Below are 14,748 nucleotides of genomic sequence, written 5' to 3' on the forward strand. Positions count from 1 at the left end.
AGAGAGAGCTGATTTAATGTGTGTTGAGGTTTTGTTTCTTGTCATGTTTGAAGCCTGGGAGGTGCACAGACTCTATATGTGTGTGTTTGTATGTTAGCTGAACAAACACAGGGTATTTGCTGAAGGGGGAGCAATCTGTGCAGCAGCATCTTCCTTTATTAATCAGCTCTGGCCACAGGGAAGTCCCAGCTGTCGGCTGAGTCCCAGAATGAGACACTCAGTATTTATGGCTATAGTATAAATCTTTAGATACATCATACTGTGGGGACACTCTGGGATGTCATTACTATCACCATAATATAGTGCAGGGTAATGTGAACACAAACATAAAATAAAATTCAAACATCGCACTGTTGAAGTGAAAGTAAAATGGATGATTAAAGCTAGTGATGATCAGAATTCACAGGTGAAGCCTAAGATGTGTGCACACAGAGCTTAATGTATATACTGTAGCTACTCTACATTCAGCTCATCACTTAGAGCAGTTATAATAAAACGTTTTGAGGCATGACCCATAATCCATCTGAAGAAGCGGCGAGCCTGCTGGGAGTTTTTACATCAGCGGAGCAAAAATTACGAATCAAATTAAACTATACGGTTAAGTGACTTAATGAATTTGGCCGAGGCTGCAAATCCCCAGAGTGAGTTTCTGATTAAAACACTTGACTTATCATCAGCTAACAGATTATATCTCACTGTCTCCTCTCACCTTCACACTCATCCCCTCTGTCCTCCCTTCACCTGTCTCTCCGTGTTTCACTCCCTCGCTTTTTATTAACCTGCCTCCCTTCCTTTCTCTCTCCTCCTCCTCTACGCTTTTACTCATGCTCCCTTTCCCTCTGTCCTCATCTCCTTTCACTCTCCCCTTCTCTCTCATTTCCTTCTCATTATCTTTATTCACACTCCCTTCTCCTCTTTTTTTACCCAGCGTCTCTTCCTTCTCCCTCTGACATCCTTCTGTCTCCTGATCTCTTCTTTCCCTTTTCTCTTTCCTACTCCTCTTCCTCACCCTCTTGTCTCCTCTTACTTACCTACTTTCTTTTCCCCCCTCTTTCACTCTTCTTGTTTCTCTCTCCTCCTCCCTTTTTCATATTACCACCCACTTTGTACTTTGCTAGAGCCTTTTTATTTTCTTCTTTCCCTCCATTCACCTCACTGTCTCCCACTTGCTCTCTCTTCTCTGATCAAATCAAATAAGCCTTGTTGGCACGAATGTCTGTTTGATGTTCTTTTCTGTTGGTGTGTTTCTTGTGCTAAGTTCGTCACCTGTTAATGATGTCAGTGCAATAATAGCAATGATAATAATAATGATCTTTACTTATAAAGCACTTTTCAAAACAGTGTTACAGCGCACTTTCCGAGGCAGCGAAATAAAACAGTCATGTCATAAAAACAAGTTTTTAAAGAAGATAAATGAAAAGAAAGGAGTTTTAAAATCCCGCTGTCTCTCTCCAGGTGGAATCCACTCTCCAGGTTTTGAGGCAGGCGACACTCTGAGCTGTCAGTCTTTGATGAACGCTGACGGTCTCTACCTGGTGTCGTACTACGCTCTTCTACTCAATCTCAAACTCTGCTGCTGCGAATACTACAGGCGGCGAACGCTCACGCCTGTCCTCAGCCTGGTGAGCAGGAAAACTGCACAAAACAACGGCAGGGATTCTACTGAAATATTTGCACATGTTGTTATAGCTACTTTAGTCTAGTAATACATCTGCATACTTCTCCCACCACGGCAAAATAGCGGAGGAAAGTCAGAAAATAAAGTAAGATTTGATGTATTTCCAGAAGGCAGTGTAGAAAAGACTTTGATGTGCTGTGTGTGTTTTTGCAGAAGGAGTTTGTGCGTCTGATCCAGAGCAGCGGAGTCCTCGTGGTTCTGTCTCAGGCCTGGATCGAGGAGCTCTACCACCAGGTGTTAGAGCGCAACCTGCTGGGCGAGGCCGGGTACTGGGGCTCACCGGAAGACCACACACTGCCGCTCATTACCATGCTGACAGGTACAAACGCACCCACAAGCACACAGGCTTTTGCATATCTGGCTGCTCTCCACATCCTACATACTGCATTTTGTACTCGCCTGGAAACCTGAAATGTTTGAAAGATGTACCTTATTTAAGTTAATCAAGTTACTGAGTTGACTGAGATTCTTAAAACGCAAAGGTCTTGAATACAGACATCCTTTGCAATAATCACAACACAGTCACTTCAATATTTTTTAAAAATTTTCTCATACTTGTCCCTCTATCTTTACCTCTCTTCCCCTTTTTCTCCTCTCTCAGATATTGACGGTCTGGGCAGCAGTGCGATTGGTGGTCAGCTGATCAGGAGGGCAACCAGCCAATCACCAATCAGCTGTGACAAGGCTGGCAGTGACACTGTGATGGCAGGTCAGTAGCCCATCATCATAAATCTGCCCCCAAACCCCAGATGTATGATGGATGGATTGATTGATCGATTCATTCACCCATTTACTCGGTGAATCCTTCATTAGTTCCATATCGCTGTAATAGCATGAGTGATTTTTTTTCATTGCGTGATAAGTAGATTTTTCTCTCCTTCAGCTGTGCTAAGAGTGATATTGAGAAAGTAATGAGACATTTAATTCTCTATAGTTAGCAGTGGCGTTTTACTGCAGGTCAAAACCTCTTTACCTCTTTTTTTTTTTTTTTTTGTGGAGTGATGTTGGAGCTTTTCCCCGGAGCCGCTAAATCAGCCCAGCTCACTGCTTCTAAATAGGGCTCACTCACTCTGAAAGTGCTGCTGAACCACTGCTGTGCTAATCAGCCGAAAATGCTGCACAGGCTGTGCGCTGAGAGGTGAAGCTTCCCAAAACAGAGATGCTGCTCAAATGCTCCGACCATTTATCGTGGTGCCTTGGGCATCGCAGGTCACAAATGAGCCTCGCCATAACAGGCAGAAAAATTAATAATGGAGTGTTTTATATCCTGCTGAACTTAAGGTCTGTAGCAGGGAGCATGGTGTAATTGCTTTGGCACATCATTAACACCAGTTAGCATCTGCCCTCCAGTGGGATGTTGGAAACAGCCTGTCAAAGGTCCAGTGTGTAGGATTTAGGAGTATATACTGGCAGAAATGGAGTATGTTTTCATTAGTGTATATTCACCTGAAACTAAGAGTCTTTGTGTTTTTGTTACCTTAGAATGAGCCATTTATCCACCATGTTGTTTCTACAGTAGCCCAGAATGGACAAACCACGGACCATTTGCATTTTCACGTCAGCCACCGTAGTTCTCCTACACACTTGGCAAACGGAGAAGTTTCAGTTGGTTGCAATGTTGCATCCTCACTGCTATATGCCACTTAATCATGCACACTAGAATTTGATGTATTTATTCTGGAATTTAATTTACAGGTGAAGCTAAATCCATTTAGCATGATCACACCAAACAAGGCAAAATAAGTTCTGCATCAAAACAGGAGTTGAAACTGGTGTAGCATAAACGAGACTTAAAATAGGAGAGGCTGAGACATAGAGTTGCACATTTGAGGGCCTTTTAATCTCAAGAGAATTCTGACATCAGTCACTGCATCTTTCCAAACTCTGGCGAGGTCGCATTCAGAATTAAAAATCAAAAGGTCACCTACCTTTTTATGCAGCCACAGTGTGCTCCTCGTACAGAGTGAAGAGACGCAGCAAACTTTGTGTCGTTTTCAGGGCCCTCTCCCCAACAACGCCAATTATGTTGTAGCACAAATGAGACATTTGAAGGTCTTTTAATCTCAAGGGAAAGCCAGAGAATTGTTACATCATGACAAATAATAGTGTCTGATAAAAAAGCAGTATCAGTTCACAAATATGTGACACTCCTACACGCACACATTGAAGGTGCTTCCTGTCACTTAGGCTGCTGTTTTTAACCAGTCCTGGGAGCATTTGCTTCTCCTTGCACACCCACATTTGGTCACGGTCATGTCAGGACATCCACACTACAAAACTTGCCAGTGCTCACAATGACAATGGATATAAAACCTTTTAATCAAATTTAAGGTTTTGTCTACTGTGATGATTCATTGGTTGATCTGAAGCTTGTTACATAGAATAAATAATTACTTCACCAAACAGGTCATGTTATTGGTTTTTAGACATAGATGTTAATTTAAAGATTTCAAAGACATTTAATAGAAGGTTAGAAGTGGTTAGGTTTGCAAGATTGACCATTTTTCAAAATGTGATTCATTGTATACTGCTCTGGAAATTGTGTCTATCTAATCAAATCATCACTTTAAAAAAGGAACAAAAGGTCAATCGGTGGATGTGACTCAAATATTAATGTATCACGTCACTGAATTTGTCTTTGTGTAACTGCACTGAGAAAGACAAGAGGCTGAACGGAAGAAAATGATGAGAGGAAAGTAAAACAGAAAGGTGAGGGGTGAGGGGGAGGAGAGCAGCAGAGGGCAGGCGCAGAGAGGAAGATGGAAAATATGAGTCAGGGACCACCTGCGCTCCTTCTGCATCCCCCTGGAGGATTAAGGATTGGCCAGAATTGCCATGGTAACTACTGCTGAGTCACACCTGGCGAAATTTATACCCCTGGTGCTCTTGTGTGTGTGCTCCTGTTCAACTTGTCAGCACCATCAATTACTCCAGCCACTTGCTGTGTAAACACCCACTAACGGACAGAAACTGCTTTGCTTTGTTGATAAAATCTTAATGAATGTCTGATGTGTTACAGTGTTGTACAGCATCCTGTTGTTTCCTGGCAGCAGCTACAGTAGCATTAATCTTGTTGCTTTGACACCTCTCTCAGTTGAGCCTGTGTGTGTTTTTCAGGAGCTGTATTCTCCCGCTTCATCCTTACCGGCGTGTGGAAAAACCTGATCGATGTGCTGTCCACGCCACTGACTGGGCGCATGGCGGGGAGCTCCAAGGGCCTGGCCTTCATCCTGGGAGCTGAGGGAGTCAAAGAGCAGAGCCAGAGGGAGAGAGACACCATCTGTCTGAGCTTGGACGGCCTACGCAAAGCTGCCGCACTCAGCTGCGCCTTGGGTGGGTGAAACATGTGTCTCATGTGTCTGTGGTAATAAGAAAAATGAGATACATCACTCATCTCTGTGGGGAGTCCTCTGTTCTCTTTCTCCTCAACATAGAGAGGTCAGACAGGTCAGGGTCAGATACTCAGCAGCCGCCCAGGAGCTGGAACAATTCAGTTGATGTAGAGGCATGTACCTGCCTTCAGTATCACCACTTATTTTTAGCAGCTAAACAGACACTCAAAGCTTCCACTTGAGTCAAACCACCCTGATGCAACTCCCAGAACTCATGAATCTTTTCAACAGGGACACCTTCTTATGTATCTCTTGCAAAGAGTTTAATGTCTGTGGTTAACCACACTTGTTTTGGCTGATTTGACCTCTTAAGGCTCAGACACACTAAACAGACATCAAAGAACTAGTGACGACGAAGGCCGACTGTTGCGTCGCCTTACATCGCCCGTGTCTCGGCAAAAGTTGCACTCAAAGACAATGGCCAGCTAGTACCTACATTCTGCGCCTGCGTGGGAGGAAATAACTCTCCATCGCAGCATACAGCGGTAGTGTATATGTCCTTCAAAAATGGAAACTGGAGCACAGACAGGACAGATTCAAGATGCTAGTTAGCCAGTTAGCACATTAACAACACAACCTGTTGTTGAAAGAACAAATGATAATTACCATGCGCTAGCAAACAGTAACACAATTATAAACCATTTCTTCTAAAGAGCTCTTTCAGTTTTTCCAGTCTCATCCCCTCCTTATTTTAGCCGTTTGTTTACTTTCCTCACTTCCGTTTCTCCTTTCTTACACTGAGCTGAAGTGCCAATCAGATTTTTTTTCTTTCACCGATGGGCTCTACTGTCTCTGACACTGATTCAACATGCTGAATCAGCCGGAAATAAGGTGTAAATGCCCCACTAGTGCCAATGGTGTGGGACACACCACACAAACTAGAGAGACAGACGCCTCAATGGCCTGACATTGACAAACTGACATTGTCGTGGCCCTTAGAGCTCATTGGGTGTGCCACAGATTGACCCTTCCCTCAGTTTCCTATTTTTTTTTTGTTAGGTCACGGCAGCTTACAGTACAACCTCTTCCCAAACCCACCCCTAACCAATAGTTAATTGCGGAGAAGTGTCCCCCTTACAGCACACGGACACCTTGCACGCTCATCTGTTGTCACATACAGGCTTCCTGTAATCGCATAAGATCCATGAAATAATTAGCACCAACTGTAAAATTAGGCAAAAACAAGACAATCCTTAAATGTATATGATGTTTTCTGCATTATAGTGGATGAGTAGGAAGTCAGCCCCAGGGCAGACTGACTGTTATAAGGTTTTATTGTCCACTTCGACTCCACAGTAACCAGTTTGGGATGGTCCTTAAAACGACAAGCTCTCCACAGAAATGCACAAGATGGAGATGAAGTGGAGAGGGCCAGAGGGCAGGGGCTGTCATGAGGTTAAGATTGGTGTGTTGAATAACCTGTTGCGTGTGTTGTGTTATGCAATAGAACTGCCTTTTCAATACAGCAGGATTTATAAAGTCGTAGAAGACCGACCTCAAAGTCTGTCGCACACTGTTTCACACTGTTTGTTGCTTAACCCAGAAACCATAAACGGTGTACACAGTTCTCACACTCAATGTGCCCCTGTTGATTTTCTTTCTAGTATATGGTGTTAATGGACCCCATGTGATTCCCAGCATATATCCACCCAATTACAACTTGAACAGAGGTCTAATTAGCCAGAATAATTGAGAGCACCTGTAAATGTGTGCAGGGTCTTTTGATATTATTTAACAACTCTTCTGGCAGCCTCTAAAGTCACAGTAAAGTACATTAACTATCACACAGATGAAGTGCAAATGTCGGTAGTTTGGTTTTGACACATCAAAATTAAGCCCATCCCCCCTGGAGTGTACAAATGTGCAGAACATCAGTCATCTCTGTTTTGATTAAACTGAGACAAATTAACCTGAACTGATTATAAATACACAATATGCTGTGCTATATGTTGTAACAAAGTGGCAGAGTGGAACAAAGAGTAAAATAATTGCTCTATTAAATACTTTCGGTGTGAAAAATAACAGAGGACATCTGGAATTTGCTTCTTTGCTTGCCGTTGGCAGCCGGTCAGAGAACTTAATGGTGATTAGTATTTTATCAAACAAAAATGAAATTAACATTTCAGCCTGCTGACTGTTGATTTAACAATCCACTGGGCTGGATAAATGGTGGCAAAGTGAGCATTATGGCCGACTGCTGCTGTTGTGAAGCACATTAAATATTTCTGGTGATTTTAAAACATGCAGTATGTAACATAAAGGCTAACATAAATCTACGGATTTTGCGGGATATAGATTTGCTTCAAAATGTATTCATCCAGGAAAGGTTTTGCCAAGCTTTAAATGAATCGAATTTATTGCTTTAGTTAATAAACACAGCTGCCCAGTAGCATCCTGAACCTGTTGGACACTCAGCGGCTCCACTGGAGGCTAACAGAGAGGTTAAGGTTTTCATCAACTGTTAACTGCAGGTTGTAAAGAGGCTATCAGGGGAAATACATTTTTACAACACCCCCGCCTGGCCATGAAAACTGATAGAAATTATCAGCACAGAAGCATTAATGAATATGAATGAACACATGGTGCACACGCTAAACTGTGGAGAGAGGACAGTATGTGGGGAGGGATGGTCCAGTTAGAATTGAAATGCACCCAAAGGAGATGAGAACCCAGACATGCTGTGTATAAATCTTTGAATTGTCTCATTAGTGGAGTCAAAGTTTTGGATGAGAACTGAGAGTGACGTTTTCACTGCACGGTGATGTGATTTTTACGATGAGAAAATGAATGATACTCAACTCGTGTGTGTGGGTGTGTGTGTGTGTGTGCCATCAGGTGTGGCTGCCAACTGTGCCTCAGCATTAGCCCAGATGGCTGCGGCCTCGTGTGTGCAGGAAGAGAAGGAGGAGAAGGAGGTGGGAGAGATGGGAGACGCCATCACGCAAGGTACTGAGACTAGCAGCTAAAGAATACACTCACATGCACGCTCATACACAATAACACACAAACAGAGCACAGATTTGAGTCGACAGCGTTGGCTTTGCACAAATAATTAATATCTAACAGCTCAAACATAAAGAAATCCTGAATGATTTTTTTTCTGTTATTTTAAAGCCAAGGTAAATATCATTTTGAACAGTAGCATGTTTGATAAAAAAAAAAAAAATAACACTGGTACCATTAATACATGCCTAGACTCTGATCCAGACTTTGCAGTGAGTTACCATGAGCGAAAAATAGGCCTTTAGTGACACCTAGTGACAGCTGTGGGAACTACAGCCCCATCTCTTCGCTTATCTTTTACAGTCCCCTATATTTTTGAAACAAGGATCAGTGTTGAAATTTAGACAAGCTTTTAATGATAACAGCTATCTCCATGTGTTGCATGCAGCATATATTAAAGGGATAGTTCAGATTTTGTTGATGTCTGGTTGTATGGAGCACTTATCCATAGACAGTACATTATGTGCAGTAAATGTCAGTTGGCACGCCCCCAGTTTGGAGAAGCAGGCTGGAATCTAAGTGATCTACTGCTGTGGACGCGTAGCAGCAAAACATATTAAAGCCACCTAAAATAAATTAATATCAGTTTAAGTGTACACTGTGTCAAGAATATTTTCACTGCCTTGCCTTAATGTCAGACGGTGATTTCCAATGGGAAAATGAAGCCGTTCTATCGCTCTCTTCAAAGCCAGACTCCATTGAGAAAATCAGTGATTTTAACATGGCTGAACACAGGAGCTGCTGGTCTACCCTTGCTTTAAACAGCTATTTTGCTTGTGTTATTGTGTGACTTTGGCATTTAAAAGGGTTAATTTTGATTCACCAAAGTCACACAACACAACAGAACAACACAAACTAACTCACTGATGGAGGCAGCGTTAGACCAGCAGCTAGTGTGTTCAGCAAGCTTAAATGACTCGTTTTGTTAATGGAGTCTGGTGGCTGTAACAAGAGCAGAGGTGGAGAACTGAAGCTGTAAACAGCTTCCCTGTCTGAACAGGCTGTCTGACAGAAAGGAAAAGTGGACTTTCAATATAGCATACACTTAAACTGACCCCTCTCCACAGCAGTATGTTGCTTAGCTTCCATGTTGGACTCCTGCTGCTTCTCCAGTTGGGGTGTGCCAACCGACATCTACTGTATGTGATACACTGGCTATGGAGGTAGTACCCCATACAGAAAATCCAAACTGTCCCTGAAAAGGTTGAGAAGATTTAAACTTTGAGTGTTGCTGTTTGTGTGCTTTGACTATGTGTATGTCATATATCTGGATGTGCGTTTGTCTGTGTCCAGTGAAGCAGCGTGTCGAGCAGCGTCTGGAGCAGATCGGCCGTCCTCAGGGAGTTCGCCTCCACACGGCTCATGTGCTGTGCATGGACGCCATCCTGAACGTAGGTCTGGAGATGGGCAGCCACAACCACGACTGCTGGCCTCATGTCTTCAGGTAAACACACACAAACACAGATACTGCTGTAACATGCTGCACTGATCAGCTTATCTGTTTCGGCCAATTATTACTTAAATTCACAATCTACTGGACTGTGCTCCCCTGTGTGGTGCACGGCAATGCTCGCTGCTACCCAATTTTCACCAGGTCTATCTTATTAAACAAAAAACCTGGAGTCCATTTGATTTTTTTTCTTGCTTTCCTCTTTCCAATTATACTATCTGAGTTTATAAAAACTCTTGGGATGATTGGAGGGAGTAGAATTCCCTGTTATGAGTTTGATATTAACATTTTCTTAAAGGCTTTGAAAAATACAAAAGCTTTGAGATAGTTTTATATTTCCACAACAATAGGAAGATTTCATTTTCAGGAAGAGATACAACACTTTTCTGTTTCACCTCCTTTACCTCCTTATTCTCTCCCTCCCTTTTCGCCCCCACTCTCTCAGGGTGACCGAGTACATCAGTTCACTGGAGCACACCCACTTCAGCGATGGCTCCTCACAGTCGTCCTCTCTGACCACCATCACCCAGCAGAGCCAGCAGCCAGTTGGCGTGGACCTGGGGCTGGAGCTGAGCTGTGAGCCCAGCCCGGAGGCCTCGGAGCTGGGCCTGAGCCAGCCGGTCATCCAGCCTCTGTCCATCCAGGAGCTGCTGAGGGAGAGCAGCAGAGGCCGCGGTCTGGACCTGAAGAGTGGCAGCCTGATGACTGGGACCAGTGCTGCCAAGGCTGTGTGTACGCTGTCAACACAGGCTGACAGGTACTGATATCACATTGAATAAATATCACAGATTTGTCTCTATTATCATACAAGAGTGAATATTTATTTTAGCCATGGTTCATATATTCATTCATTTGCCATGATTGCTTAGCCTGTTGGGGGTCACGGGGGGGCTGGAGCCTATCTCAGCTGACATTGGGCAAGAGGCAGGGTACACCCTGGACAGGTCACCAGACCATCACAGGGCTGACACATAGCCCTGTTTCCACTGAGCAGTACGGTACGCTTTAGTTCAATTCGGCATGCTTCTTTTCCAGTTTCCACTGCGAAAAGTTGTGGATGGTACCAATGGAGCTGTTCTTAACCGTTAACATTTTTGGTACCTCTTCTAGCACACAGACCTGGTACTAAAAGGTAGTGTGCAGAGTTTGCATGTTCTCCCCGTGTCAGTGTGGGTTTCCTCCAGGTACTCCAGCTTCCTCCTACAGTCCAAAGACATGCAGGTTAATCGGTGACTCTAAATTGTCCGTAGGTGTGAATGTGAGTGTGAATGGTTGTCTGTTTCTGTGTGTCAGCCCTGTGATAGTCTGGCAACCTGTCCAGGGTGTACCCCGCCTCTCACCCAATGTCAGCTGGGATAGGCTTTGCAAATCACCAGTTACTACACACTAAAAGACATTTGACTACTGCAAAGAGAAATCTAGTTTGGTTAACTAAAGGTACTTAGACAAAGTAGCTGTGACTATTTATAAAAAAAAAAAAAAAAAGATCAAATTGACACGTTCAAGTTGATATGAGATTATTTTAACGATAATACAAAAAAGTCACATGCCACTTGTTCACAGGTCATACACACACTAAAAAATAAAACAATATTTTGTATACAATGTCCACCAGTCAGACACCTGCCTTACAGTAACCAGAGGATTGCACTGAGCAGTATTAGCCAGGTAACTTGTAAAATAGTATAGTAAGCAACGGTTTTCTCAGTGTTTTTTAATAAATAGGAACAAACAGTACTCATGACCAATTGTGTTCGAAGCGGTGCATTTACAGTAAAGAAGCAATGTCAAAATAAAAAATAGTGATAATTATTTTCTGATAATTATGGTCTTTAACTGTTTGTATTTTCAGTAGTAACTACACAAATAGTGCAAATATGTAATTTAACTACATGAATCACAGTGCAAATATGAATGTAGGTTGTTGTGCTACTAGCAAGCTACTGCAACATGTAGGTGAACTACTAGTTTATTTACAAGTAGTTCACCTCTCCCCAACACTGCCCTTTACAGACATCTCAATCACATCACACAATTTAGATTTTACAACAGTTATTTAATTTGCATTTGTCCTTTAAATGTTCAACTGTTTTCTTTTTTTATAAGAGAAAACAGAGGGAGAAATGTGTTTCATCATCAGAAACACACTTTGCAGAGGAGACAAGACTTAACGTACAGACCCAACATGAAGCAACATCAACAAACCACCTATTTTAGGGCATGTTCTCAGTCATTTTAAAGTCGATATTAAATCTATATTTTTAAATTCAGCACGTTATATCAGGGTGTGAATGTCAGGCACAAATTAAGGTATTTTTCTACAAATTTTTACTATTAAAGATAATGAAATTGATATAATTGTTAAAAGTAAGTTTTATTAAATTTGAGGAAAATGCAAAAACACAAAACAATACATATAGCATGTATAGAATAAACCCTATCATAACAACAGTTACATTTACCCCCAACTCTAGCAGTCTCTCTCAGTACATCTCAGACTAAATAAAGGATGCACAGTGTGGAGACATGAAGAAATAATTGCTACCTGCTCCCGCAGCTCAGTGCAGCAACACACTGGTGACACGTCAGCTGTGTCCTTGTTATCAGCTATTTAAATTCGCAGCCAGCATGACGGTGACTCTTGATGAATTTATCTTCCAAAATCTCATTTCCCTGACACTTGGTGCTCAGCAGGATGTGCTGCAGCCCTGAATAACCTTGACTTTTTGTAACAGCCACAAGATGGCAGCAGCAGCACAGAGCCATCTGACTGTGTCACAGTTACATTGAGAATTAGGTTTAGGTAAATGCAAGAGTCCTCACAAGTACAGCTATACAGTTGCGTGTGTATAAGTGTGCGTGCCAACAGTCCTGCACTTATTTAAGTTTGGCACAACCAGGGAATAAACTGTGTTTATTTCAAGGATCATCTCTTATGTAACCAGTTATCTAGGCTGCTTTTAGGAGCAAATAGAAAAAAAAATGTTCCCTCTGATCTTTCGTAGCAGATGGACCGAACACATTTACAAGCTGAAAGTGGTGCCAAAACATAGTAAATACTCCTCTGCACAGGGCTGTCCCAAAAACAGCCAGCTTAAAGAGCAACACCGCTGCATTTCTGCCTCAAAGCTTCATTCCTCTGCACTCTGAATATTCATTGTGGTTTTTAACCTGTTCTTTACAAGCTGTTTAGAATCTGTGATCTATTTATTTACATATGTAATGTAGATAGTCACATAGATGTAATGAAACGTGTGTGTGTGTATGTGTGTGTGTGTGTGTGTTCCAGGTTGTTTGAAGAAGCAGCTACGAAGCTGAACCTGGTCGGTCTGGTCGGCTTCCTGCAGCAGCTCAGGAAAGCTTCTCAGTCTCAGCTGTTTGACTCTGTTACTGAGACTGGAGACTATTCACTGGCAATGCCAGGTACACACACAGCCTTCACTTCACTGCCTCACTGAATACGCTCATTACTTAACTTATAACTATGACCTTAGTCGTCACAAGTAACCGTACAGTTTAATGCATTTTGAGATCATCTGGCTCTCAAAACCTGATGTTTCTGGGTACATTTGTTTGCAGTAGGATATAACAGTTGATTATTAGTAAAGGAGAAAACTGCGGTGTTATTTTCGTAAAGGAGAAAACTGCGGTGTTATTTTCGTTTCATTATTTTTAGTTCGAAACGGTCAAAAATGGATCTAATAAACTTGGTTACAGCATCAAGTGTGATGGATGACAACAATGCCTACAGAGTTGCAGGCAACACCGTACATCCGTCAGTGTCAATACACAAGGACAAAACATCATCATCTATCTACGCTGCTGTAGTGGTAAGAGAATAATGAAAACTAATATAAATCGAGCTCTTGCTATAGTGGCATTTATGTGTGTCAAAAAAGTGAAGAGGATGTGGATGCGGTTGTGGCTGGTTAAAGAGGCCAATTTGGCATGCCACTTTTGCAACAAGAGCTTGAAGTGTATTTATTAGCATCTACTAGTATTTGGCATTGTCACACTGATAAGTGCTTCATTTCATGCTGTATTTCTGTCATTTGGTTAGTAGACGCAGGTCGTAACAGCAGTGACACAGTGAGATGGTCATCCCAAATTTCTGACGGTCAGAATTTTATCTCAGGCTGTCTTTGATCGCAAGACCATTCTTAAATCTTTCACCCTTAAAGAGCCACAACCAAAGATATCGCCACGTTTCTTTCGTGTTGGTCATCTTTTATCTGGGACAACCCAAAATAGCACAGTGTATACTGAGCCTTAAAGGGCTACATGAGGTGAACATAGACGTCTGCTAAAGTGACCATTATTCTAACATTAAACTCAATTAAACCAAAATTGTAATCTATCAAAAGTCAAGAAGTGAAATAAGGGCCTCTCTTACTTAGTGGCTTTTTTCGTCTCTCTATTTTTTGTTGGCCATTTGGTCCTAATAACGACACAGTCACCAACACAAAGTCCCACACATGTAGGAAACAAAAAAAGACGTGAATAAAGCCCAAACAGAGCCTGATGTCCCCTCTGTGTCTATAGGAGAAGCCAAGTCAACGCTGGAACGACGCAGTGCTCTCCATCTCTTCCGTCTTGGCGAGGGCATGCTGAGGATCGTCAGGAACAAGAACCGACCTCTGCTCCACATGATGAGGGCCTGGAGCGTGGTGGCCCCACATCTGGTGGAGGTAGGGGTCTTTAAAAGGAGTGTTGCTGTTGCTAAGTGTCACTTACACTGTTCCAATAACTCAATTTTTGCTCCTCCTAGGCGGCATGTCACAAAGAGCGCCATGTATCCCAGAAGGCCGTTTCCTTCATCCATGATGTTCTGACGGAGGTGCTGACGACCTGGGCGGAGCTTCCACACTTCCACTTTAATGAGGCACTGTTCAGGCCCTTTGAGCACATCATGCAGCTGGAGCTGTGTGACGAGGACGTACAGGACCAGGTGGAGTCAAATCTCTTAACATCTGTTCTCATTCTTTCATAAGTTAATTGCATCAATCAATAAACAAGCCAATAAGTCAGTCTCCTTTATTCTGCCATGCAGTTTAGTTTAGTTTCTGCTGCTCTCTCTGCAGGTTATCACATCAATAGGCGAGCTGGTGGAGATGTGCTCTCCTCAGATCCTGTCAGGATGGAGGCCTCTGTTCAGCGCTCTGAGGACCGTCCACAGCAGCAAGACTGACACCAAAGACTACCTGCTGGGAGAGTACTCCATGGGT

At 42.7% G+C, this 14,748-nt stretch overlaps 1 protein-coding gene across 3 annotated transcripts in view; it reads left to right on the forward strand.

Annotated features, from left to right (window-relative positions):
* arfgef3 (ARFGEF family member 3) overlaps nucleotides 1-14,748 on the forward strand; it is a 71,588-nt gene that overhangs the window by 31,883 nt on the left and 24,957 nt on the right. For all 3 annotated transcript variants that reach the window (XM_049600143.1, XM_049600144.1, XM_049600145.1), the window contains 11 exons: nucleotides 1,456-1,622; nucleotides 1,832-1,997; nucleotides 2,280-2,387; nucleotides 4,796-5,011; nucleotides 7,906-8,016; nucleotides 9,367-9,517; nucleotides 9,969-10,280; nucleotides 12,813-12,946; nucleotides 14,066-14,211; nucleotides 14,292-14,471; nucleotides 14,605-14,746. In XM_049600143.1, the coding sequence (XP_049456100.1) occupies nucleotides 1,456-1,622; nucleotides 1,832-1,997; nucleotides 2,280-2,387; nucleotides 4,796-5,011; nucleotides 7,906-8,016; nucleotides 9,367-9,517; nucleotides 9,969-10,280; nucleotides 12,813-12,946; nucleotides 14,066-14,211; nucleotides 14,292-14,471; nucleotides 14,605-14,746 (1,833 nt within the window). The remainder of the gene's footprint in view (nucleotides 1-1,455; nucleotides 1,623-1,831; nucleotides 1,998-2,279; nucleotides 2,388-4,795; nucleotides 5,012-7,905; nucleotides 8,017-9,366; nucleotides 9,518-9,968; nucleotides 10,281-12,812; nucleotides 12,947-14,065; nucleotides 14,212-14,291; nucleotides 14,472-14,604; nucleotides 14,747-14,748) is intronic.

The sequence above is a fragment of the Epinephelus fuscoguttatus genome, linkage group LG16 (assembly GCF_011397635.1).
Source record: "Epinephelus fuscoguttatus linkage group LG16, E.fuscoguttatus.final_Chr_v1".
NCBI classification, from domain to species: domain Eukaryota; kingdom Metazoa; phylum Chordata; class Actinopteri; order Perciformes; family Serranidae; genus Epinephelus; species Epinephelus fuscoguttatus.